The 27333-nt window shown below is 36.7% G+C and overlaps 2 protein-coding genes across 2 annotated transcripts; both read right to left on the reverse strand.

Annotated features, from left to right (window-relative positions):
* Positions 1 to 1110: 1110 nt before the first annotated feature.
* Positions 1111 to 21419, reverse strand: LOC129267068 (adhesion G protein-coupled receptor L3-like). Its single transcript, XM_064104152.1, has 22 exons — positions 21263 to 21419; positions 20440 to 20532; positions 19607 to 19701; positions 18515 to 18730; positions 17994 to 18062; positions 16195 to 16327; positions 15290 to 15409; positions 14458 to 14530; positions 12300 to 12405; positions 11458 to 11504; positions 10773 to 10884; positions 10068 to 10165; positions 9055 to 9157; positions 8237 to 8390; positions 7731 to 7797; positions 7364 to 7427; positions 6439 to 6542; positions 5095 to 5224; positions 4209 to 4298; positions 3182 to 3363; positions 1963 to 2611; positions 1111 to 1820 (listed from the first exon to the last, which is right to left on the reverse strand). Exons 1-22 carry the CDS (start codon positions 21417 to 21419, stop codon positions 1188 to 1190), a joined length of 3495 nt encoding a protein of 1164 aa, XP_063960222.1. The 3' UTR covers positions 1111 to 1187.
* Positions 21420 to 21952: 533 nt separating this feature from the next.
* On the reverse strand, positions 21953 to 25787 carry LOC129267067 (mucin-5AC-like). The gene is made up of 4 exons (XM_064104153.1): positions 25682 to 25787; positions 23956 to 25011; positions 22400 to 23413; positions 21953 to 21966 (listed from the first exon to the last, which is right to left on the reverse strand). The coding sequence occupies exons 1-4, from the start codon at positions 25785 to 25787 to the stop codon at positions 21953 to 21955; spliced, it is 2190 nt and encodes a 729-aa protein (XP_063960223.1).
* Positions 25788 to 27333: the final 1546 nt, after the last annotated feature.

Raw genomic sequence — 27333 nt, forward strand, 5'->3', positions numbered from 1 at the left:
GGGAGGGGATGTGAGTGTGGGGTATGAAGAATGAGGGAGGGCATGTGAGTGTGGGTGTACGAGGGAGGGGATGCGAGTGTGGGGTATGAAGAATGAGGGAGGGCGTGTGGGTGTACGAGGGAGGGGATGCGAGTGTGGGTGCATGAAGAATGAGGGAGGGCATGTGAGTGTGGGTGTACGAGGGAGGGGATGTGAGTGTGGGGTATGAAGAATGAGGGAGGACGTGTGGGTGTACGAGGGAGGGGATGCGAGTGTGGGTGCATGAAGAATGAGGGAGGGCATGTGAGTGTGGGTGTACGAGGGAGGGGATGTGAGTGTGGGGTATGAAGAATGAGGGAGGGCATGTGAGTGTGGGTGTACGAGGGAGGGGATGCGAGTGTGGGTGCATGAAGAATGAGGGAGGGCATGTGAGTGTGGGGTTATGAGTGAGGGGATGTGAGTGTGGTGTATGAGGAAGGGGATGTGAGTGTGGGGTTATGAGGGAGGACATGTAGGGGATGTGAGTGTGGGGTATGAGTGATGGTATGCAGGGGATGTGAGTGTGGGGTTATGAGTGAGGGTATGCAGGGAATCAGAGTGTGGGGTATGAGTGAGGGTATTTAGGGGATGTGAGTGTTGGGGTATGAAGGGGATGTGAGTGTGGGGTATGCAGGGGATGTGAGTGTGGGGTTATAAGTGAGGGTATGCAGGGGGTGTGAGTGTGGGGGGTATGAGTGAGGGTATGCAGGGGATTTAAGTGTGGGGGTACGAGGACATGTTGCCAAATAAAAAAGGAATTGCACCTAATTTTTTATGAAATATGTCTTGTATATTGTGTAACTCATCGAGGTTTGTGTCATGAATTCAGACACAACGCATGCGTCATAATATGTCTCATAATCATATACATAAAAATGAGAGATACCTGAGAGATCAGAATGTTTCATCTTCACCGAAATGTAAACTATCCCATGATTAACACATTGAATATATTAAGACGGGGATATGGCTAATGCATGACTTTAAAAAAAGAAAATACTTGTTGAAAAATTATGAGGAATTACAAAAGTTTTTATTATAGTATAACGCCTTTTTTATTCAGACGATAAGCCTACAAAGAGCTTACTCGTATTATGGGATTAAGCATGAGCCGTCGCTTCCTCAGAATTGTTCATGCATTTCATGAATTCGCTCTGCACTGAGTTTCATTACAACTGTCCTTGTGATAGTTGGGACTTCTTTTTCTTCTTCCTTCTAGATCTTTTCCTAGCTTTTCTCTCGTTCGATGACATTTCTGCTCTTGGTGCATGTTCTTCTCCAGGTACGGGTAAACCATGAGACATGTGACTTCCATGTGGTTCATACGAAAGAACCATTGACTCGTCTTGCGGACTTGCACTACCTATTTCAGTCTTTCTTTTCTTGTCCATCTCTTTTCTTTTGTCAGAGGTCTTCGAGGATTCCTGTAGAGCCTTTCTCGAATCTCGGGAAAATAATGCTTCATATGGCGAAGTAACGCCAATATCATCCTCACCTTGCGTATTTCCTGCAGAATGTTTATACTTCGTGCCATCTGGACGATGGAAAACTTCGGAATATTCATGAACACCTGTTGGATATAGAGGGTTTAGCTTTCCAGAAATTGCCATGCTACTGATATTATATAGTTCTCGATTTTCCTCGATGCTGTCCTTGTGTTCTATGCACCTTTGATACTGAGGATTATTCCAAGATTGTTCTCTGGATTCTCGTTGCGTAGAATGGGAATGTTGATATTCACCGTCCAGCGTAGATCTATGCCGCCTTGCCATATTATGCTTTTTTGCCACTCTGCTTGTATCCTGAAAAGAGTCAAACGGAAGTGTAAATATATGTCTGATTATCGAGATATAAAAATGATGTCTGAATTACACTGTTTCGACTGATATTTTTAGAATTTCTCATGTAAGTGATTATCATTGCCAACAATCCTTTTCTACTAACCTCTCTTTGAGAATGGGTGCTGGGGGTATGAGAACTTCTGCTCGTCCTTTTTTTATATCTCACACAATAGGGGGTGCGAGAATCATGTAGGTTATCACTGTATTCTGGATTCATCTGTGACACTGATCCCACTGGTGGATAAACTAGTTTGGTATTTTTGGCACGTTTCCTGCCTGTCTGCGACCATCCGTCCACCGTACCAACGTCATGATCGTAAGGACGAGGTCGGATCAAAGATCGATCTGTGGAAGATAGCTTCCTTGAGCTCTGCCTGCTATTCAAAAATCCTCCACCCTGTTCTTTTATCAGGGAATCGTTGCCGACCAAAGAGACCTGCTTGATTGGTTCTAGTCTCAGGTGCTCTAGGACAATGTTACCCTTCCTGAAACTTCTCTCTGTTTCGACAATACTCCCAATGTGATTCCCCGCGTGACCAGACCTAGAGGTTGACTTTGTCAGTGACCTTGTGAGTTCAAGGTCAAGGTCACTTTCTTCTATGGGTATAGACAATGTGTCCATTCTATCTCGAGGTTGAGCGGAGCCACTGCCGAGACGTCTGGAGTCGGTGCCAATGGATGTAGACATTGTTCTTCGACTCTGATCCGTACTGCTCAGGTTTGTTCGCCGTCTCCAATTTTCTATTCGCCATCTGAAATTTGGGAGAAAAAAATTACAAAATCTTTTTGAAGTCATTGGTATTGAAACTCCAGGTTCCAAACTTATATATGGAAACCTTTGATTGACTAATTTTCCTAACCAAGTTCCTCAATATCTTAATACATGAGATCCCTTTGGTTATTCGTTCTTCAATTCACTTTCAAAAAGAGCGCCTGAATATTATAAAGATGTAAAAGGCGAAATAAAATATACGTTCATACATACATAATTATCATTACTGTTACATAATCAATTTATCCTACTTTTTTCTGATCCTATTCCATTTTCATAGGTGCAATACACTCGTGGCGATCCCCGGGGAGAGGATGTGTGCCTCCTACCCTTCTCTCTTCTTTATTTGAAACAGGTGGGTGTTTCATCAAGCTGTCCGTAAGTTAAGAGCGACTGGTGATCCCTTCTTCCGGTAAGTGGTATATTAAATTGTCGATGGTTTAGCGCGTAAGAAAGGATCACTAGTCGTTCTTAAAGTCACTCTTAACTTACGAACAGCTTTATGAAACGGCCCCGAGGTATGTTCTAATCAATATTCTAAGATGCCAACCTGAATGCAGAGCTGGCACTGGTCGTTACGTCGGATTTGATACGGCTCTGGGTATCTTCCCACTTGGTCACGTGGCTCTTCCTCGGCTTTTTATCGTGATGTTTTACGATAACATCCCTCTCACAAGGTCGGATCTGAGAAGCAGACGTTGAGGTCGGTCCCGATGTTGCAGTCTGCTGTCTCTGAAAACGCAAGAGGAATAATTAATAATCGCATTACATTTATGAAACTCTTGTTGAAACGCTCCACAGGGAGTGGAGAAAGTGCATAGTATGTGTGCTTGCATGCCAGGATCCGATGACGGGCAAGAATATGAAGTGCTTTAGAAACATCGCGTCGTTCCGATGATTTATATTGCTATATAAAAGCGGGATATTATTTAAGAAGTTAAACATACTTCTTGAATGATTCTATAACTGAGAAATCTCGCTATTTTTTCAGACTAGATGAACTAATTAAGAAAGTGTTTCAGCAATATTCAAATAAAATATTCCACTCTGGCACTTGTATTAGTGATATTGATAGCAATTTGCACTTAAGAATCTTTGCAATGCGAATCATAAACGTATTCTCAAAAAATGAAATGGAAAAGAAATTTTGAATGCCAAGGAATGAAATGTATACATAACATACAGGACACAATATGGTCATTTGATATGATAAACAGAAGAAGCGTCACCGACCGGTCAAGACAAATGTATTTCAGAAACAGAAATTTGAACATAAGCGGGCATGGTGGCTCAGTGGTAGAGCGTCCTCCTCATGAATGGGATGTCATTGGTTCGAACCTCGGCCGAGTCATACCAAAGACCTAAAAGAATGGTACCTTCTGCCTTCTTGCTAGGCGCTCAGCATTTTGATTGGAGAAGGGTAATAATAACATATGTTATACAGGGCCCGCTGGTAGAGCAGCATCCTAACTGAAGTGGCTACATTTGGTACATAAAACGTTATTAATATTATTATTATTATTATTATTTTAAGCAGGTTGAGTATTTTGTGGATTAAGAGTCCAATAATGACTTACCCAATTCTCTCTCGAGATAGTGGAGGCATGTTTGAAGGCAGTTTTCATTTGAGAACAGATAAAGTTATGAGCGACAACGAACCCCAAACTCTGAAATTAAAACGAAGAAATCAACTGACATGAGATGCTAATCATACATTTATTTTTAATAATGATAATATTAATAATAATAATAAATAAATTGGATTTATATTGCACCAAATCCTTTCAGTTGATTGATCAAGACGCTTTTAAAGATATTTGAAAGGAAATTAAGAAGAATTAAAAGAAGTGCTTTATTTTTAAGTCAGAAGTAAGACATTAGTTAATATCTTCAGGAGGGCTTTTCCATAACTTAGAGGATGAGTGGATAATGATCTCCTCCCGCCCCGTTTCGGGCGTTGTGTGGTTAAAGGGAGAAATGGAGGTGGAGGAACGTAAGGATCTTGAAGGGGAGTAGCTTTTGACTTTTTTATTGGGCAGAAAATGAACTCCCTTCTGATCCTATTCAATCAAACACGATCTACCGGATTGTCTTGGGACAGGTAAACCGGGATATTACTATCTAATGCAAATACTACTTTGATTTAGGCAAATCTTAAAAAACTTAAGACAATGCTTGAATTCTTAAATCAAATCGTCTCGAATACTCAGGGAACTAGTAATCAACAATTGTTTTAATGTATATTTTATTACCTTACTTTTATTTTTGTATTATCTAAGATTATCTTTTCTTTAATTGTTTCATTTCCCTAGTTTTTTAAAGAGCTTTGTATCTATTCAAAAAGTAGATTTACGAATGAATATATTACTAGTATTATTCTAAGTCTTATTTTTCTATCACGACCATTACCTATATTATATCGTTATTATAACCATAACTACTACAATCTTTAATTCGTGTTACCTGTGTTATTGCCAACGCAGAGTAGGTATATCGTAAGGGAGTCGACGTGACTCTCGTTAGATAGACCAGACCACATGTCCAGCATAGAATCAACACTACGAGACAAAGGATGTTACACAGTATCTCAGACCTGTATGCAATGGCGGAAATTAAGGTTGGTAAGTATACTGGTAATTGGGAGTTTTCCCTCAGCAACATGCGGAGGATTTAAGAACAAAGTAGATGTATTGTCAAATGCCCGTCAAATGACAAAGACCAAATAAGAAGACTTTGTCGAAAATTGGTGAACCAGAACAGCAATTTCGACCTAGCTTCAAAGCTGATAAAAATTGCAAATGTTCTTTTTTAATAGAATCAAGGATTAAACTGCTATTTTGATTCATCAGTTTTTGACAAAGACTTTTTGGTTGTTCTTTGTCATTTGACGGGCATTTGACAATACATCTACTCTGTTCTTGAATCCTTCGTATGTTGCTGAGGGAAAACTCCCAATTACCAGTGTTCTTCGTCATGAAAAGAATTTAACAATATATTTACTCTGTTCTTGAATTCTCCGTAGGTCGCTGAGCGAAAACTCTCTAATACACATCATCAAAGATATTTAGTAAGAATAAAACCCAGGAGTTACCTTCGGAAGTGTTCTCTAGGCATTTATAATGGAAACAAGTACAATAATACAAGTATCTTCTAAAATGGTTATGTAATATTGAGAAAGTGATGTGGATTCTTAATTGATTAACCGTCCTCATCTCAAGACCATGACCAGTCAAAAGAACTAATCATAACTACTAATCATTACTACCAGTCATTAACATATTCCACAGTTAGCTAAAATGGAAGAGCCGTGGTGTAGCGGTTCTGACTCTCGCCTTGAAAACAGAGGGTCGTGTGTTCGAATTCCACCGTGGTCGAGCGTCCTTAGCAAGGCGTTCATCCACACTTTGCCACTCTTTGGGTACCCGGTGGGACATGTGGGATGCGAAAGCCTATGTAGTATGCCTAGCAATTGAGTCTTGGAACTCTTGTTGGAAAACTGCCCAGGGAATGGAGAAGGTGCATACATTGTGTGCGGGCATGAAATGATCCGATGACCTGAGTAATAATACGCTGTAAAGCTCTTTGGGCCATGATGGGAAAAGTGCTTTATGATGAATAGCTATTATTTTATTATCAAATGATAGATTAGATCCAATCATGTGATCGGATCCATATCAACAATATATGAAGTATGGTTGTTTTTGGAATATTATTTTATTGCTATAAGAAAAATGATACAGTGTGCAGAGAGATTGAGAGGAATAGTCTTTTATTCAAATTTGTCAGAAGTATTCTCTTCAAATGTACCTTATTCCTTTCTTGTAAGATCGTCTCCTGAAGTAGCCTCTTGGAAATGTTTTTCGTGATTTTCGCAGATGAGGGTGAAGTCCGACCAACAAACAAATATTGGCCTAAGGTTTAAAAATAAAAGAATTAAAAACACAATTTTAGATACACCAAAGAATCAGTCATAGAAATTCGAAATATTTACATTTACTTAGTATTTATAGATAAATCGATTTTCATAATTTATCAAGCATCTTTTCAGATATCAATCTTATCCATATAATAAGGCATGCGAATTATTTATTAATTTCATCAATTCTATTTCTCAATTTCCTATATGAAACTCTTAAACAATTATACAAATGCTGTACAAGGAATTACGTTTACAATTGTAAAAAAAAAAATGAAAATAATCATAGACATCGCTCAGGTATTCTACAGTGATCCCAGGTGAGGTAAATGGGTACCGGTAGGAAGTCATTCCTTAAAAAGCTTTGTGCGCTATGAACGCCTAGCTTAGCCGGGAAATATAGGAGCGCCTTGAGCACCTAACAAGGTGGATATGTGCGCAATATAAATACCCTATATTATTATTATTATTATTATCTCTTACAAACTTTTGATTTTCATGACAATTGTAGTTAAATGATATCGTGTTAGATTATTGGAGTAGAAATAGGCTGATTTATTAGCTATACATGTAGAATAAATCAAACTATAAAATGGTTATGTTTGTTTTTTGCTGTTACTGGATACTTTTGTCAAATTTTGATAGTTAAAAAGTAATTGAAAGCTTACATCCCAGACCGTTGTGAAATTTATCTAGAACTGCAAAAGCAAGGAAAAACTCAAATTCATTTCATATGGCTATCAATCGGATTTCGCAATATGCATATATATATATATATATATATATATATATATATATACATATATATATACTCACCATAGCTACCAATGAAGTAGTAACGATTGCTGATACCTGCGCATTCCCTTGCAGCCAACAGTGACTAAAGGACAAATGATATAAGTATGATTAGAAACTGGTGTTTCAATACAACAAAATTTCGTTTCTTCTTTAATCTTTGTTCGTTTCTTTCAAATTACGAAATTCTTTCATAAAGATGTCTGTACTTTTCTAAGTAGACTAAATAAACTTTAAATTAGGCTATTCGGATTTTACTTTTTTCTTAGATTTTCACTATTCAGAATCGCCGAAGAACATACATTGTGATGTTTAGAACATTAAAAAATACAGAACTGGCATTTTAGAAAAACGGAAAATTGGTGTGTCTTCCTATAGCACTACTCACCCATCTTGGCCCCCAAAATCATCGATCCAGAATGCGAGAGATACACCAATCGGTAGAAGAGGAGATACTGAATTAAAAAGAAACCGTAAACAATGGATTACCGGAAAAAAAGAGTCTGTTTATTGTCATCGTGTCAACAAGAATTTTCTAAGAAGGTATTTAAGACATACAAATGTTGACTATTTGACGAAATGACACAATACCACCCTCAAAACACATTATGTTTCAGTGGGCTCTGATGTTGTATTTGTATTTAGGCAGATTTTAAAAGTATTGCCCAATACGTGATATCTAGTCCCCTCAAAAAGTTTGACTCATTACATACAACAATGAGAATAAGGAATCTTCATTATGTATTATGCTCACCTTCAAAATTTTGGCGATTATAACATGATTCATTTTTTTACGGACTGGCGGAGAAAAATGGCAGGGGGAGAAACTTTAAACCATCTGAATAGCATCTGCAGTGATTATTTTGGTTTAAAAAAATATTTAAAAAAACTTACTCCATCCAATAATTTGCCAAAGCCAATAGCGCACTGCATTCTGGCCTCCCCTTGTGGACAACTTCACACAAAGATATATTGCGCCCTCTACGTTCTTGAAGAATTGGCAGATGATTCCGTAGTACGTCAGACCAGCCATTATGTTACATGTCACCTACAACAATACATTCAGTGATTTAAAATTTATTGTGTATGTCTTCAGGGAATTCAAATCATAAAGAACAATTTCATTAATTCATCTACATAATTATCGGGATGCATTTCTTTGACCATTCTCAATAATTCAGAGATAAACCAAGATAAATCCTTGAAGTGGGAATAATTTCTACTATGAATCAACTCAGTTCACTTGGCCCCAAAGTATACTAAATGGCCTTGACTCTGGAAATATAGTAAGGTTCACAGGAAGGGAGAAATAGAACGCATGCAAAACAATTTGCTTTACTTAGGCCTATTTTCGTTGTATCATACTTTTTTTATTCGTCACCAATTTGACAATAATATTTGGCTCTTGTAAGCGTATCATACATAGCAGGTTGCATGTCCCTATGCGCTAAATGTGTTGAAAGAGCATAAAGTAAGAATAAAATAGCTTAGAAAGAAGAAGATATATGTACATACGATTCTTTATAGAACACTGATTCAAGTTTGAAATAACTTTTGTGTTAAAATAAAGTAGGCCTGTCTCTCTGAAAAAAACCTTGAACGTTGACTTAATTTCGTCAACCAGATGGCACATCCGCAGACAGAATAGGTTTTACTTAAAGGGGATACCCCTTTTCTATTTAATTTTTTTTTTGCAAATATGCTTTACTCACCCCAGTAAATATTTTAATAGATGGCAGGATGATAAATGTGAAAGCCAAGATACTGGCTACATCCTGCGAAACATGAGCACAGACTATTCCGCTATCAATGTATCTAAAGAAATACGACAAACATTTGAAGAAGAAAAGATGACATGAACAGTTAATGAATTTAAACTTTTTTTTCAATGTTTTCTTTTTATTCCTGATTTTCTTACTTCATACAGGGCTTAGCATTGGTCCGAATTCACAAAGGTGGTTTTAAAAACCCACGGTTGAGTCCATGGTTTATGCAGATTCCCTGTATAAATTACGCTTATTTTACCGCGTATATTAAGAAATGTCCAATGCTGATGTGCGCTTTTGTCATAGTGCTCCAAATTGATGCCTGTTTCCGTGGTTATCCACGCTATTTTATTGATGAGTCCACTGTTTTCAAACTAAATTAAGCGTAATTTACACAGGAAATCTACATAAACCAAGGATTCAACCCTTGTTTATTTCAAAACCACTTTTGTGAATTGGGGCCTTTATGTTTAATTCAAAACTAACCAAACCGGCCGAGGACATATGTTCGTTGTCAATGACATACCATCGCACATTGCGGTAGACTGAAGTCGAATGACTCAAAGAATATGCAATATTCAATCGGTGCATAATCAGTTATATTATTCGACAAAAAATACGTAATATCTCTCTGTGAAATTTCACTCGCTTACTGTGGACACATCCCCGATGTGTGGAATGTCACTGGCAAACCGTGGACCTAACCCTACAACACATTTTTATTTTGCTTATACCTTTTTATTGTGTATGTTGTTGGCACAAATTTATTTACAATTCATATCTAACCGAGGATAGTCTGCGGTTGGAGGGCTGTCCTCGATTTGAATCCGATTGTGGGTGAAAACACACCACCTCGGGCATAACAAACACACTAGACACGAAGGCCCCCACCTGCATACACTCACATTTTCATAACCCGATGTCAGCACAAAATCTATGCCCTTCTATTTTCTTCTTACCTGAAAACAAAATGCAGTAGAATGTCTACGACGAGAATGAAACATGCTACCCCTAACAAGGCAACATGGATGACGTCAACGCCGGTGGAAGGCGTGGCCTGCCAAGACAGAAGTAATAGAAATATGGTTACGTATCACGTCGCTAAAAATACTCAATAACTAGCTCTGATGCCTACACTTACTCTTTTATATTGTTCAAAGATGATGGACTGGGCGTTGTGGCGTGCGCCTGTAATCCAAGCTTTGGGGAAGTTACAAATTGATGCAGAGGTTCGAGCCTCGGTCACGTCTTTCGGATGGTGATATTAAAGGTCGGTCCCAGACGTAAATAATCATATCTGATTGATACATGTCTAACAAAACTCAAATACACACAAATACGCGACTCTTAATTTGGATTTTTTAAATGTCTATTTAAATGCCTATCATGTTTCAATTCGAATTGTATATTTTCATTTCACACAGAAAGTACCAAGTATTACATAAATTGTTTTTGCATAAATGAAAGATAGATCGATTCTACGAGCGTATAGGCATTTTCTGGGTTATTATTTTCTTACATTATTTTGTTGACCTCGGTGCCATGTTATCATTTGATTTTAATCTAAATTTCATTCGACCTAGGGTTTGATTGATTTAATTTTTGAAATCGTTAATCGTTGGAAATTTGGTTTTAACAATTCTGCTCAGTGGCTGATGTCTTACCTGTTCTAATTCTAGAAGTGCAAAGATTGTCATGTGGTCGCAGCAACATTTTGTAGAGTGGTTGATCTTCGTCTCCAGCCAACAACCATCTGTTGACCACTCAGACTTACCACTGGTAATATGGATATTGGAGGAAAATAATGCACACTCTTTAATTGTTGGTTTATTAATAATAATCAAATCCATAACTATTCTTCCTTGCAATCATTATATGTAGTCAGAATGACTCCTGAAAATTTTCTTCAAGTTAAAAAGTAATGTCGAGCATTTCATTGACAGTAAAACAGTATTCATCTCGCATTAATCATCTTTTTCCCCCTTTTATTTACTGTTATTACATGCAGTTAAACAAACTTCAAATAAAGGTAATACAACTTTGTTTGATGTGTAGACTTACGGTTCTTTACTCATTTAAAAAGATTGAACTTTTTTGTCAACTTGAATGCAATTTAACCTTTCTGGTTGAATTCCTTAACTTTTGCTTATAATTTGACTAATACCTGATCAGTTGATAGAGTAAAACGTATAGTAACTTATTCGAACCTTAAATTATTTGCCAGTGAACTTCACTGGCGGCTGTTTCATTGAACGACTTTGCAAAATTTTCTATAAACATTTATGGCATCGAGATAATGTGTCCGATATTGATAAGATTTAAAGAAGCAGACGTTAAAGATTTTCTTACGTAGCCGCTCTTGCAATGAATGCACACTGCCAGCTTCCATTTTGTTCCTACGAAACGAAAAATGCGATAGACGGGATTATATACATTAATCAAATTACCAATAGATTTTTGCATGCAATATATAACCCATTACGAAAGAAGTGTGCCTGTTTTTAAATCATGTGAAAGTCAAATATACATATCTTACTAAGATATGAATGTTTTTTCTTTTAAATTATTCTTAGGTTGGTTATGATTATATTTCATATGCACCTGTGAATGCGCGCGAAAATGAATTGTAAATTCATGGTACCCATTCGTTCACACATGGTCATGCTCTTCCCGATTTCATATTTCAGGTGAAAAATGTACTTGTTGCGTGGTATCTGTTAGAGAAATAGGAGTTATTCTACCTCTTCCTTCCGAAACGAAACCAATGATTAAGTCATCGACTTTTGTGCATTTCGTATTCGCTAATTATCCATCACTATATAATTCCAACGATATTCAGTCTCAATTTTATCTTTCCTGTTTGCAATCGAAACGAGAATTGATCCCGAAAAATATCACAGTTTATTCTTTAATAGAAAAAAAAATATCGTTTGTCTATTTGTTCAGGGATGAATATTACGTAAAGTATTAATAGTTAAGTACTCATTGACAACGTGATGTCAATGGGAATGCATAACTAGCTTTTAGTTTTCAATCCATTTTGGGTCTAATGTACTGCTTTTTATCACCGATCTATGAATATTATGTCCCTTACTTTTAGATCCCATCTTTAGAAGTCGATAAACTATTGTCCGGAAAGGTCAATAAACTAATAAACTATTAAACTCGGTGAAGATCAATGATTCATTTACCTGTTTAAATGTCATGCAGAATGGAGAGCTGAATCGGTTGGTAAAATCACTCGTGCTCTGATGTATGGTCGATGCGGTTACTATTGTTGAATGTATTCTTGATATGCTACAATACAGTGCGTCCCACAAAAAACGAAACCAAGATTTTGCGATGATTTATCATAACTTAATCATAAATGCGTTAGACAAATGACCTACCAATGTAAAGCTTAGAATCTCCTCTTTCATCTGACATTACTTAGAATGTTCCTCATTCACGCATGAGTGAGCAAAAACAATTTGACGAAAGGATACCAAAAACTCATTCGGCGGGGGTATCTGAATTTCAAAAAGAAAATCACGTGCCTAAAAAGTTCAATATTTGCTCTTTTATTTGATACCTTAATCAAAGAAAATGGTCAAGAAGTAAAAAAGTTCTGTTCCCTCGAAACAATGCTTGTATTTCCATTATTTCATTAAATAAACGTGTTTTCACAGGTTTCCCACCGAAGCTATCGCACGGTTAACAAAAGACTTAATGCATGGCTGATCGTCAACAAAACGGAGTCTCGAGTGAGTCTCGACGATAGCCTGTAAAACCTCTTCATTTTATGAAAGTGTTGAAATTCAAGCCTTATTTCGAATAACCAGAACTTTGTTATTTCTTGACCATTTTCTGTAATTGAGGTATCAAATTGAAGAGCAGATATTGAACTTTTTAAAAATGTGGTTTTCTTTTTGAAACCCAGATACATCCCGCCAAGTGACTTTTTGGTATCCCCTCTTAAAATTGTTTTTGCTCACTCATGCGTGAAGGAAAAATAATCTAATAATCTAGGTCATTTGTCTATTGTATTTGTGATTAAAGGAGAATGAAACTCTTGGAGCAAGTTAGCTTTTGTGATTGCAGAAAAATCAAAGAATAAGATCAACAAAAGTGTGAGTAAAATAGGACTACCAATAGAAGAGTTATGAGCATTTGAATGTCGAGATCACTAATGCTATGGAGATCCTCCCATAGGCAATGCGACCAAGATCTATGATGTCACAGATGAACAACTCTCCCCTTTTGGACGCTGAAAATATACCCCAAAACATCTCTTTTTGCTCATTCTAATCATATGACAAACGATTCATCAATGATATAATGTTGTGAAACCTCTGTACTTGTCCTCTCATAAAGAGAACACCTCACCTTGTGATAGACTCTATAAAAGTGAGAAAATAAGTGAAATAAGTACTTAAGTAATGAGGGAGTTGTACGTGTGTGACATCACAGATCTTGGTCGCATTGCCAATGGGAGGATCTACATGGCATTAGTGATCTTAATATTCAAATGCTCATAACTTTCTTATTATTCATTCAATCTTCCTCAAACTTTCAACAATTTGTTTCTTTGATTTTTCTCTTTGATATGGATTCAGCTGGTTTCAAGGGTTTCATTCTCCTTTAAGTTATGATAAATTATCAATAAATCTCGGTTTCGTTTTTAGTGGGACGCACTGTATAATGAAAATAAAAGCTTTTCATTACAAGATGGCCTACAGCCGGAAAAGAGATATTGATATATTACCTGTTATTGTGTAATACATCACTATATAAATTTAATGTTTTATATTTATTGATATTATTATCATTATTATTTTTATTATTATTATCGTTGATGTTGTTGTTATTATCATTATTATTATTAGTATCATTATTATCATCATTTCTATTATTGTAATCATCATTATTTTATTCGGCAAAAGAAATACAAATTGAATACAATTTCAATAACAATTGAAAGAATGCCTTTCCCTTTGAATTCCAGGTGAGTTCTTCATAAAGCTGTTCGTGACTTTACGAACGACGGATTTTAGGTCGTCAGAACGAACCACCAGTTGTTCGTAAAGTCGCTCGTAACATACGAATAGCTTTATGAAACACCCACCACAGTGTGTGTGAAGCTCCTTGGTTACACAAGTCTTAACGCCCGACTAGAACATGATCTTAAGCGCAAAGTCGGTTACATAGGGGATATATCATACACCAGTCGTGTGTAAAGTCATTCGTACCTTACAAACAGCTTTATGAAACGCCCCCCCCCCCTAGAATGATAACTTGCTGAGCATGTTCCTCCTTATCATCATGATTAGTTTACACATTAATCTTTTGATTGACAAAAGAAGATCATACCTTTGGCCAGCTTCTGTTAGAATCTGCGCCACCAAATCAGCAATAGTTGGGTAAAAAGCTATTACCAGGGTCACTGATGAAACAGAATTATAGAAATCTCATGATTGAAATGACGGAGAGAATAGTATGGGATCGCACTTCTTAAACCAAAGCATTATAAGCGTTATTCCTCAGTTGCTTCTCGTTTTGGGAATTCTCTACTCATCTAACTCCGCGATTTCAACATGAACATTGAGAGTCTCAACTTTGAACTAAACACCTACATTTTCCAGCAACTGCGTAAATAATGTGTGACATACTGGGGAGCCGGCGCCTTTTATTTTTTTTTACAGATACAAATGCTGTTCGTCATCATCATCATCATCATCTTTTGATTTATTTGCGTGTTATCATGATTATAATATATTATTACCATTACACTAAGATACACTTTCTTCCAAAAAAAAACCTACTGTATCTTTCAGAGATATATTGCAACTCAACTTAATAAAATTCAGTATGAAAAATATATATACTACGTTCAGTTGAAATCAGTGGATATTGAGGTTTTCACTAGAATTCTATTTTTCTTTCTCGATGGGGAAAAAATAATGGGTTCTTTGATATCACCAGAGACACGTTTTATTGTGGCAATATGTGGCAATCAATTGTGATTCTCAGAATTTTCTTAACACGAAAAAGTATGCAATTATATTTCCAATGATTTTATACCAAAGTCCCAAACCACACCCCCCCCCCCTAACTCTCTTTCTATCTCCCCCCCCCCCCTTACCCTCTCCCTATTTGTCTGTCTAAAGACACCACGTTTGTCGATTTTGGATAGACTACATACCTGTATCATTGGCCACGTAATTGAGGTCATAGAAACCAGAGGTAATATCTATTTCAGCATCGCCTCCCTTGTATCTACCACCTTCATAGAAACCCGTCTCGAATTGCATCTTTGTGAAAACTGAGAAAAAAAGCGAACAAGACGAATAGACCTTATGCATATGATGTTTCATTGCGCCCTCCCAAAGAGGATATAGGAATATGTGTAAACAGAGTTAATCGGGATGCGCCAGGTGCAAGGCAGCAGCTTCAGCCTCTGCGATGGCGGCGAGATGACGTAAATACATAATGCTAGATATTATCACCCTCTTTCTTCATACGTTAACTTTTCGGCACCCTTCATTGTCATAGTGATTACTGCATGTTCTCCTTTCCAAGGTCACCGACTGATGTACTGTAAAAACTGCTACAACATTGCATTTGTATGATAATTACTTTCACTTTTGTATTGAGATTGATATATCATTTTAATGTGTTTTCAAGTACCAAATATATAATAAATGAATAATCAGATTGTTCATATATTTCAATTAAAATCAATACGTGTTTAAAATCAACTGTAGAATTTCCAATTCACTTTTTCTATAACGACAATGGATAGTATTCTACTTATATCACCTTCGTATTTTTAGACTGACATTTTGTTCGGCAAACATGTATATGACCTCATGCTTTTCAAATGTATGTGTGTGTGGGGGGCGTATAATTGATCAAGCCCCACCAATTTAAACAATAGATTCGCTGTTCAAATCCGCGCCAAAAATATACAACGATCTTTAGAATTGTTTTAATTCTCTTTTAAATCATCTCTCCATATACATATACATTTCTTTTTTCTTTCTTTTTTTTTATTCGAAAACTGTTAAATGGATATGCATTACATCATAATACAGGAATATCTCATACCTATATTCTGGTAGATTCCCTCAAATGTTTTCATGGTGCCTGAAGGGTTGAGGGTGAGATGACATTCATTGCTTGAAGTTCTTGCTGCAAAGGTATCAATGGCTTCGATTAGTTTAACAGCTTCTTCTCCAGCCTGTGGAAAGAAAAGTAATTCAAATGTGTTTTTATATATAAACTGTAGCGGATATTTCATCAAGGCCGTTGTTTTGTACACGTTAACAAGGCCCATGAATATAACCCATAATTTTTCATAAAACTATAATAGCATGGGTGACATGAATAAAAGTGCGCTTTAGTTGATATATATATATTTCAGTTTGCAGTTTCACGTGAAGGTAAATAATGGAAAAATCATAACCTTCGTATTAATATTTACCTTGCTATAAGCACTCTTAAGTTCGGACCAGAATGATAATTTCAGAATATAACCTCTTTTACAAGCTTTTTAAAATAGAATAATCAATTTGTGTTTTATTTTGGAAATAAAAGGGTGAAAAACACCTTTGTAACAGTGGAATGTTGATATTGCAGGATGACTCTCATTACTGAATCCTTAATTAGCAAAGCTGTAGGAAGATTTTTGGCGGGGGCACTTCGATGTGGTATATATCAAGTAGACGCATGGTATACATACGGCTATAATTCAACTGATAATCGTGGAATTAAACCAACTTCATTTTAGCCGAGCCGAAACACTCAGAATTCGTTTACATCAATTCCAGGAAATTGAGACTTCATTTAGAACGAAAGTATTTCAGAGAACGCTAATTACTACAGTCGAGCATGTACAAATAAGTAAAGTGTAAAATGTAAATTTTCCCGCTCGCTGTGTTGAACAAATGTTTTATTTCCTCGTTTTGTCCGATAATACGGACTTTACGCAACAGCTACTCAGACGCTTTCTGGAACGTAGATAATCTATTGTCAAATTCCCTTCATGACAATTAGGTCTTTTTGGAGGGTTTGTGAATCAAAACAGTAGTTTATTTCCGTGGCGTGACCATGGACAAATGACATATTTGGGATTTTTCGTCAGCTTTAAACGTTGGACGAACTGCTGTATCGATTCACTGACCCTCGACAAAGACCTCAATGGGTGATTTCAAGTCCGGTGTTGGCCTTGGTGTTGGTGTTGAAATTTGGATTGCTTCCCCTAGCTCCAAAACTTATTCAGAGTTTGTAAAACTGATCGAGATCACATTATTGACATCTCAACAACTAGTGAGTGACTTTTCGGGACCATCTTCATTTTATGTTTGGTGTTATAATCGTGTAAAAATTGACTTAACACCAACACCAAAAGGTCAACACTGAACTTGAAATCACCCATTGTGGCTTGATGCTGCGCTGTAGGATTCATTCCGGGTCGCTTAACAAAAAGTCGCTATTTTGTCTTAATGAAGTCATATGGAAAATTTAGAATACAAACTGAAGTTTTCCTTGCCCCATTCTTTGGGTTTTGTTTTCGATTTCTTCTTCTTCTTCTTCAGGTTAAATCTGCCTCCTTCAGGATTGAAGATTCTTGCAGATTTGGTTGATCAGTTTTGTTCAATTGAAGACATATGGAAAATTTAGAATACAAAATAAAGTTTTCGTTGCCCCATTCTTTGGGTTTTGTTTTCGATTTCTTCTTCTTCTTCTTCAGTTTAAATCTGCCTCCTTCAGGATTGAAGATTCTTGCAGATTTGGTTGATCAGTTTTGTTCAATTGAATCCTCTTATAGTATTTAGCGTTCACAGGACGTTTCCCCATCCTCTTACGTAATGTCCCTAATATCGTGAGGTAAACCGTAAACTTACATCAGGTGCTTGGCGCCATTTTTCGATGTTTACCCCGAGAAGAAGAGCATCGACTGCTTGCAGGAATAGCTGCTCAAATGAGAATTACAAGTAGATTTCAATGTTGATTTAATTACAAAAAGTTTTAACGATGTTTTACCTGTTCAAATTAGTATTAAGAGGTATGTCCTTTATCATATGCTATACACTCTAATTGGCAAGAATTTGATATAAATCCAGATCGGCTGAAGTTTATATATGCCTATTTAGTGCTTTAATCATGATAATCTAAATTCCGTTCTCGACTGATTATTAATAATAGGTGGATTTATAGCGTGAAAATACTCCATACCTCAATTAAAATTCATTTTAGATACATTTTATGAATATTTACCATACATTCTTACAAAGTACTTGTTTTTGGATAAGGATCCAATAATTTGATTTCTTGTTTTATCCTCTTTTCCCCAGTTTTTTTATTTCTCGAAAAATGATTGGAATAGCCAACCCCCAAGAGCTTAGCACCACCCCAGTAACCTTACATTTGCATACTCAAGTTGAAGTTCAAACACACATCCATCCACCCGACTCGGTAACTCCGATAGGATCTGCATGGCTTCCACGTATGCATGCAATAGGCTACTCCCTTCGGTGACGTCATAATTGGAACTGAGCTCCTCGGCAGATCGTGACAGGCGATAGGCCAGTCGAGGCAGATCACGTGGTTGAATGGTCGATTGGTAGGATACCAATATCAACTGGAAATCGACAAGAGGGCAAGAAGCTTATCAATCAAATTAAATACAGATGAGATAATGATATCGCTGTTCACAACTGTTCAAAATAGCTATTGCTATTTTGTGGTCCCCTTTTAGGGACGCACCTTTAGATATCCTCGGGGGGGGGGGGCTTGAATTTGTTTTACTTGACTGGCTACATGAGGAAAAAAACAACTTGACTCACCATCAGAGTAAACAGTAAAAACTTAAAAAAAGGGATAAAAAACTTGTCTCAATGGACTAAGTAAAAAAAAATTAACTCAAAGAAGAAAGTTTTAAAAAGTGCATCAACCCAAACTTCCAGCCCAGCCCCCCCCCCCGGGACCCAAGTTACGTAAAAGAAGTTACAAATTGATGCAGAGGTTCGATCCCTGGTCACGTCTTTCGGATGGTGATGTTAAAGGTCGGTCCCAGACGTAAATAGTCACATCTGATTGATATGCGTCTGAAAAAACTCAATTACACATACACTTGTTGTTCAATTCTCCTCATTTTGACACATTTGGAAAAATGATATGAAGCGAATATTTCAGACATTCTTTTAAATCAATTACAGCATGGATTTCCGCTAGAGAATTATGTGCATATTTTTACTATAACAGCAAACACGTTTTATTTCACGTTTCTTATTTGGTTCAATATAAATTCCTAATTCATTTATGTGTACCTCAAACATTTAATAAACCAGAACTTCGCGTGATGGATCTTGTCAATATAATGTACATAAAAAATCCCATGAATAGGGGTCTTTATAATTCGTAATAGATTAAAATGGAAAAATAATCATTTACATACAGAGATAATAAGATAGTTACATGTATATAGATAAGTATAGACAGACCTATGAATACCTACGTTTTCAAGTTGCTGTCCAATTGGAGGTATGGCGCATGCGTGGATGTCTGGCTCCGCCCATATCCCAGATGTCCAGCAAAATCGTGTAATGATTTCTGTACAAATAATCAATTGTCTCATTTCAGGTTATATATATATATATTAAAACAAATAACATTATTGAGATGGAGAATACAATGGAAGGAAATGGTCATATGCAACTTACTCCGATTCAATCTGAGATATATAAATATCACAGGTGGTCAGGATGAGATCTAGTTGACGCCATTTTTTTCTTTCTAGATTCAATATTATTACAAGACCAAGACCTAGCTTTTCATCCTCTTTCCTTCTTCTTTATGTTCATTCTTCCCTTCATATTTTTCACGCTTTTCCTTTTATTATCCACTTCGTATGAGGGAGGCCCACTTTAGCTACGGTCCTAACCAAGGGAGCGTTTCATCAACATTTTCGTTCGACAAGTTGACACATCTGAAAACTTTCTTTCATTTTAATTGGCTAAGAAGCAGTTTCCCTTTACTTTGGTAACTATCGGATAAAATATGACTTTTCGGATAAAACGTCTGACAAGTCCGCTCCCCAGATGAATACACACACTTAAAATGTTGGGCAACATACTGTCAACTGTGTTGGGTAATGTATGTTGTTAAAAAAATATATATATTCTGGGCAGTTATTATCCAATTGAGCAAATTTACTACCCAATTATTAGTTTGTATTACCCAATCAGGACAGATTTTAACCAATAGTTGTGTGGACAATATGTTGCCCAGTGATGGTTAAAAATTTGGCCTTTTTTGGCCAAACCTATTTAAGAGCGTACAATAACCTACCGTATGGATTATCAAGACACTGTGTAGTTGCTGTATGGCCCATCAGAGTTTCTTCCCATCGCTGTCCTGAATATATCTCAGCCATGCATACCACTAAAAAACAAAAATGATTAATGAATCCATCCCTGTAACTTTCATATTTCTAATGTCACTATATATATATTAACTATTCCTTCACTTATCAGTCATTGTTGATTGTGGATGTTAATGATATTTCTGTCGTTAATATTTGGCTGATATTGCTTTTATTGTTGTTTTTACTCTCTTTTTTTCATCATCCTTGCAGTTATCATTATTGACATTATTTTAATCAACAATGTTTTGTGTTAGAAGTGTTGTTGTAATCGAATCAGCATTATCGTCGCCATCATCATCATCGAAATTCCTTCTTTTATGATCAGTCCTAAGCAAAAAATCATTGAATGTATTTTACCCCTCTCCTTATCCCAGTAAAGTCTAAGTTCATTTTGCTTTAACGTATTTTTTTCAAAGTTTAACACAGTCTTACCTCATATATCATGTATTGTTTGTGAAACTCAATACAGAATGGAAATGTATGAACTTATTTTTATTGCGATGAACCCCCTCCCCCTCCAAAAAATAATAATGATAATAATAAAATCAAAAATAAATATATACATTAAAAAATAAACTATTAAATGAAATAAAGTAGAATGAATAATTGAAATAAATAAATAAATCAGAAAATAATTTATTCAATAAAGAAAAGAAAATTAATAAATAAAGAAAATAAATAAATAATGAAATTTTAAAAAAAATAATGAAATAGATATATAATAAAAGCATAAATATTCTAACTTACCATTCTGTGCAGTGGTGCTGATCAAAGGATCCTTTGTAGGGACCTCGTGTATGGCAGTTGATGTGCAGGTTGTTGGAAGTGTTTTACCAGGAGTGTAAGAATTGCAGTTGACGTTATTGGTGCTTGTGCTAGAAGGGGTGGTGGTTAGGGTTGCCATAGTGGTAAGCCTTTGAGGGATAGAAGTGCTCAAATGAACTGTACTTTGAATTGATACTGTATTTGAGTAAGGCGTCCTCCTGTTGCTTTGGTCCGGTGCTACTGTAAAAGACAACGTCTGTGACTGACTCCCGATGACACCGGAAGTGCTAAAAGCGTGAGGGTTTACTGTAAGTGTTCTTGCCTCACTTGTAAGGAAGCCACTATGTTGAGGAGAAGAAGGGGCCGATAAACCTCCAGTATCCACCATGGAAGAGCTAATAAGACCAGACTGAGAGTTGCTGACAACTGTCTCCATACTCGGGCCTCTTGTCTTGAAGGGTGCATCTGTCAAAGACTGTGCCATAGTGTCTTGCAGACTCTCTTCCACTCCGGAATAGTCGGTTGGGAAACGGTTTTCCAATTTCGATTGGGTGTCTGATATATCTATGTTTGATTCAGCTTGGATGTAAGAAGAGGATATCGTGGGTATTATGTCACTTGAAGTGTTCAAGGTCAAAGAATGTTCGAAGTGACTCTCTGAAACCTTTTGACTTACGATTGTTGTGCTAGAAAAAGATCGTGATGCGTCAATACTTGATAAATTCATCAAGGAGAAAGGATCGTGTGCAGTGAGTGATGAATGTCCTACTAATGGGATAACATCAGAAGTGTGGTGAATGCTTGAAGATACTGCAAAGAGTGAACTGTGCAACCAAAGTGGATAAGTGTTAGTACGACTTGACTTTAGATCTATAGATTCTGTTACAATGATATTTCTTGCAGTCAAGGTTGCGGATTTCTCAATTTCCGTCTTAGAACCGTCGCTTGACAAGTGCATTGGTGAGTCTAATGGCGAAGAAGAATGCCTGGTGGTCGTGAACGAGCGTTGGGGAGTGATGTGCAGTTGCGTCTTTCGAGAATGTGCATGAATTTCTGTGGGTGTTAAATTAGAGATTAGAGGATCAGTAGAAAGTGTACTTGGTAATCCCAATAACCTACCGTTTGTGGACGTTGATGGAGGCGTAGTAAAATGGAGGCTCGGGGTAGGTGTCCATGATGAGGTCACCGGAAGCGAATACGACGGGGATATGTACAACGGTGTCGGTTGTGCTGTCGACCAATCAAGGGTTGTCGAAGTTGCGGAGAAAGCTGATGACGACAGGGACAATTTAGGGTATGATGAGGAGGAGGAGGAGGGTGCCAGAGATGAAGTTATAGAGGGCATAGAAGTTGTCGAATCAGGGACAGCTGATGTTGTGCCTTGAGATGCTTTCGGAATTGAAGCCGTTGTTGACCGCTCCAAGGAGACGGCTGTTGATGTTGTCATCGTGTCCTTAGTGGATATGACTGTCGACGTGTTGTTTTCTGGTGGAAAAGCAGTAAGGACATGGCTATGTACTGAACGATTCTCATGTGTTGCAGGTACTGTTGAGATGGATGGGTATTTAGAAGTGGCAACGGAAACTCCTAATGTGCGTGCAGGAGAAATAAAGGTCGACGGGTATTCCAGACTCTGAAGGCTATCTCCAGAAGCTACTCTAGAATGTGTCATTTTCGAGCCAGTCGGTATTGTGATCCAGGAAGTGGTTTTCAAGTTTGGCCCACCAAAGCTTGATGCACCGGAAGTGAGTTCAGGGATGGTGAACCAAGTTGTAACGGAGGGTGCTCCCGAAGAGGAAAGGAGGGAGGTGACAGAGAGATAAAAATCCTGGGCAGATTGGGTTGTGCTTACAAAACTTGACAGAGGCCTAGCTGTCTTACCGCCGGATTCAAATTCACTCAATGCCTTCGTACTCTGCAGAACGGTTGATCCAACTGGTGTATTCAACGAACTCCAAATTCGTCCGGACGTTGCAATTGGTGGCAGCGGTGGGCTCGTTTTTACCATTGTCTGGATGACGTCAGACGTGGTACCGGGTGGTCGTTGGGTGGATGGACTAGATAGGAAGCTGGATAGGTCACTCGTTAGGAACACAATAAGTGACGATAAATCAGTTATCGTTGATAGCTCATCTGTGGATGTAATAACAACAAAACATTACTTTAGTCCTAAAATATGTCAAGGTGATTTGGGGGAATTATATCCTATGCTTTTATAAAGAGTAATTTAAGAAAGTAACAAACTTCATGATAACGTAATTAACGAAAAACGATAACGAAAAACTGTTCTTTAATTAATTTAGATTCATTTTGTGCTCAGGCCTCTTTATTATTTGGGTACACCCCCCATTTCTTCCCCATCGATAATTATGCAAATCTCCAACGTATATTTCATTATGATAGAACACTAGAGAAATTGATATCATCTTACCTGCCATGCGGTATACGGAATGAACAACATAATCAAATAAAAATATTCTAAAGGATTTTCAAAAGGAATAATTATGTGTAATGTTTTCAACATAAAAAAGTTGCTTATTACCCACAACTTCTAAACAGTTTCTTTGTTCCATATTTCTCTTGAACTTAGAAATATGGGATGATACTGATATTGGATAAGTGCACAGGCTCAGACTTTTCCCTTTTAATTGTTGAGAAAGGAATCATTATCCTACCTGTTCGGTGGTTTGATAGCCCCACACCTGAAACAGGTGTAAAGACAGACGTGATGTGCTTTGATCGTGTGGTTTGGAAACTGACAGAAAGTGTTATGTGCCTTGATAGAGTGTTTGGTGTTGGTGCCACAGTGTTTTGACCTTTGGGTGTTTCCTGGCTACTCGGTGTCAATAATGTACTTTCAGAATTGCTAGATCGCGTTGAATGAATTGTGATTGCAGTGCTTTCGCTAGTGTCATATGTCACCGGATGTGACGTAACACCAGTTCCTTCGCCAGACCCTGATGAATCCGTGGTGCCCTCATAGCTTGGTGTTGGAAAGGTGTTTCCATCAACCCGCGATGCTGGTACACTTGAACCATAAGTGTTTACGATTGATGTGCTTATAATTTGTTTTGGTGGCACTAATGTGCTTCCTGGTATGATGGTGCTATAGAATGGTACCTCAGGTTCGTTGTTAGTATGTCGATATGTTACCAAGGTGCTTCTACTATTACGTGGTTCATGTAATGTGGTGCTGGTGCTATATCTTGGTACCACCCCAAAACTGAAGTCAATATAGCTTGGTATAACTGAGGTGGTTCTCATATCTCGTGGTTCGCCTGTGCTGGTGCTATATATTGGTACCACACCAAGTTTGCTATTAGTATACATTGGTCGTACTGATGTGCTTCCACTATATTGAGGTTCCTCTTTGTTGCTGGTACCATATTGTGGAACCATCTTAATTGTGCTGTCCGTATACCGTGATGGTACTGCGGTGGTTCCATCATAATGCAGCTTGTCTGGGTATATGGTACTAAATCCTACTACTGGAGACGTATTCCTACTATAGGTTGGTGCGACTTTAGTACTCTCAAGGTTACTCTCAAGGTTCCAGTTGTTTTCACTATACCCAGGTAGTACGGATGTGCTTTTAGTGACATATGGGGTCAATAAGGTTCTTTCAAGTAATGTTGGTGTGGCAAGGGTGCTGAACCTGTTTCCAGGTGTCAGAAAAGTGTGATGGTTCGATTCCTCAGTGCTTGGTGCAATTGTGGTGCTGACTGAAGGTTCTGTAATACGCAATAAAGCAATGTCATCAATGTGCTTAGATACACCAATGGCGGCACCACATGGGAGAAAGGGGCGGCGCTACAATGCTTTTTTTTTAGTAGTATTAATAAAGGGGAGAAGGGGGACAGGGAGAAAAGGGACGAAAGATGGAAGAAGTAAAAACAAGGAGATATATGTGCCGTTTAATTGTTGTATTAATTAAATTTTTATATATATTTTTTTTAATATGACAATATCTATGAAAAATTATACTTATGTTGAAGGAATATTCTATTCTATCTGTACTATAAATACTGTGACAAATTAAGCAATATACAGGTAATTGTATTAAACATCCCGTCAAGTAGCTTTTAAATACTATGTAAATATAGTGAGTGTTTAATAGAATGTCATTATTCAAGTGTATGGACTGAACTCTATTTAAAATCCCGGCGTCGGCGTTATACGTTATTTAGGGTTGACAAGAGTCCCTGACAAGAGTGTGAATGTATAGAACTTAGAAAGAATGAAAAGATTTATTAGCCGGTATTGTCATCAGAAGCATGTTGAATGATGTTTTGGTCGTACAAAACGACTGCCTCATGTTGTGTACAGTCGAAGTCAAAAGAAAATAATTGATGAGCTGTAGAATCATGCACGGAGATCTCCACTTTTCTCTTATTTTCTTACCTCGTTCCTTTTCGCATATGAAGCCTTGTCTGGCTCCACACCATACATCCCTCCACACACCATGGGCCTTATAATCTCCTGCTAGTAAATCGACACAATGTTCCATCCCTGGATAATTATGAAATATGCAATGACATCATAAAAATCGTAATCATAATCATGATTATGATTGTAATCATAAATATGATCATTATAATCTTGATCATAATCATAATCGTAAACATGATTAAGATCATGATCTTGATCATAATCATAATCATTATCACAATTATAATCGCAATTTTGGGTCTTAATCGTAATCATGATCATAAATCTCTTGCAAGTACATCGACATAATGCTCTATTCCTGGAAAAATGAAAGCAGATATAGATTATGTAAGGATATGATCATATTCATAACTGCAATCGGAATCATGATTATTATCATTACAATCTTGATGATAATCGTAATCATAACCATAATTATGGTCATGATCTTGATAATAATCATAACGATAATCAATATCTTGATCTCGATCATATTCATAACGATAATCAATATCTTGATCTTGATCATAATCATAATGATAATCACTATCTTGATCTCGATCATAATCATAGCGATAATCACTATCTTGATCTCGATCATAATCATAGCGATAATCACTATCTTGATCTTGATCATAATCATAGCGATAATCACTATCTTGATCTTGATCATAATCATAGCGATAATCACTACCTCGATCTCGATCATAATCATAACTACCATTATGATCGCAAGTAGGATATTAATCATAACAATAATATTCAAAGTCATATGCATGATCATAATCACTTGCTAGTAAATCGACACAATTCTCCATTCCTAGAAAATGAATGCAGATTTGAATTATGCAAGGATATAATCATATTCATTATTGCAATCATGATTATAACTTTAAAATCGTATTCTTAATCATGATTATAATCTTGATCATAATCATAGCGATAATCACTATCTTGATCTCGATCATAATCATAACTACAATTATGATCGCAAGTAGGATATTAATCATAACAATAATATTCAAAGTCATATGCATGATCATAATCACTTGCTAGTAAATCGACACAATTCTCCATTCCTAGAAAATGAATGCAGATTTGAATTATGCAAGGATATAATCATATTCATTATTGCAATCATGATTATAACTTTAAAATCGTATTCTTAATCATGATTATAATCTTGATCATAATCATAGCGATGATCACTATCTTGATCTCGATCATAATCATAACTACAATTATGATCGCAAGTAGGATATTAATCATAACAATAATATTCAAAGTCATTTGCATGATCATAATCACTTGCTAGTAAATCGATACAATTCTCCATTCCTAGAAAATGAATGCAGATTTGAATTATGCAAGGATATAATCATATTCATTATTGCAATCATGATTATAACTTTAAAATCGTATTCGTAATCATGATTATAATCTTGATCATAATCATAGCGATAATCACTATCTTGATCTCGATCATAATCATAACTACAATTATGATCACAAGTAGGATATTAATCATAACAATAATATTCAAAGTCATATGCATGATCATAATCACTTGCTAGTAAATCGACACAATTCTCCATTCCTAGAAAATGAATGCAGATTTGAATTAT

This window comes from Lytechinus pictus, chromosome 8 (assembly GCF_037042905.1).
Source record: "Lytechinus pictus isolate F3 Inbred chromosome 8, Lp3.0, whole genome shotgun sequence".
Taxonomy (NCBI): domain Eukaryota; kingdom Metazoa; phylum Echinodermata; class Echinoidea; order Temnopleuroida; family Toxopneustidae; genus Lytechinus; species Lytechinus pictus.

Coding starts and splice junctions, on each gene's coding strand:
- LOC129267068 (XM_064104152.1), bottom strand. CDS start 21,419: ATGGCAACCCTAACCACCACCCCTTCTAGCACAAGCACCAATAACGTC. Junction 10,885..11,457: donor TTCATTGCAAGAGCGGCTAC/GTAAGAAAATCT, acceptor CCATATTACCAG/TGGTAAGTCTGAGTGGTCAA. Junction 10,166..10,772: donor CACTTCTAGAATTAGAACAG/GTAAGACATCAG, acceptor CTGTCTTGGCAG/GCCACGCCTTCCACCGGCGT.
- LOC129267067 (XM_064104153.1), bottom strand. CDS start 25,787: ATGGAACATTGTGTCGATTTACTAGCAGGAGATTATAAGGCCCATGGT. Junction 25,012..25,681: donor CATATGCGAAAAGGAACGAG/GTAAGAAAATAA, acceptor TGCGTATTACAG/AACCTTCAGTCAGCACCACA. Junction 23,414..23,955: donor GCTATCAAACCACCGAACAG/GTAGGATAATGA, acceptor TTACATCCACAG/ATGAGCTATCAACGATAACT.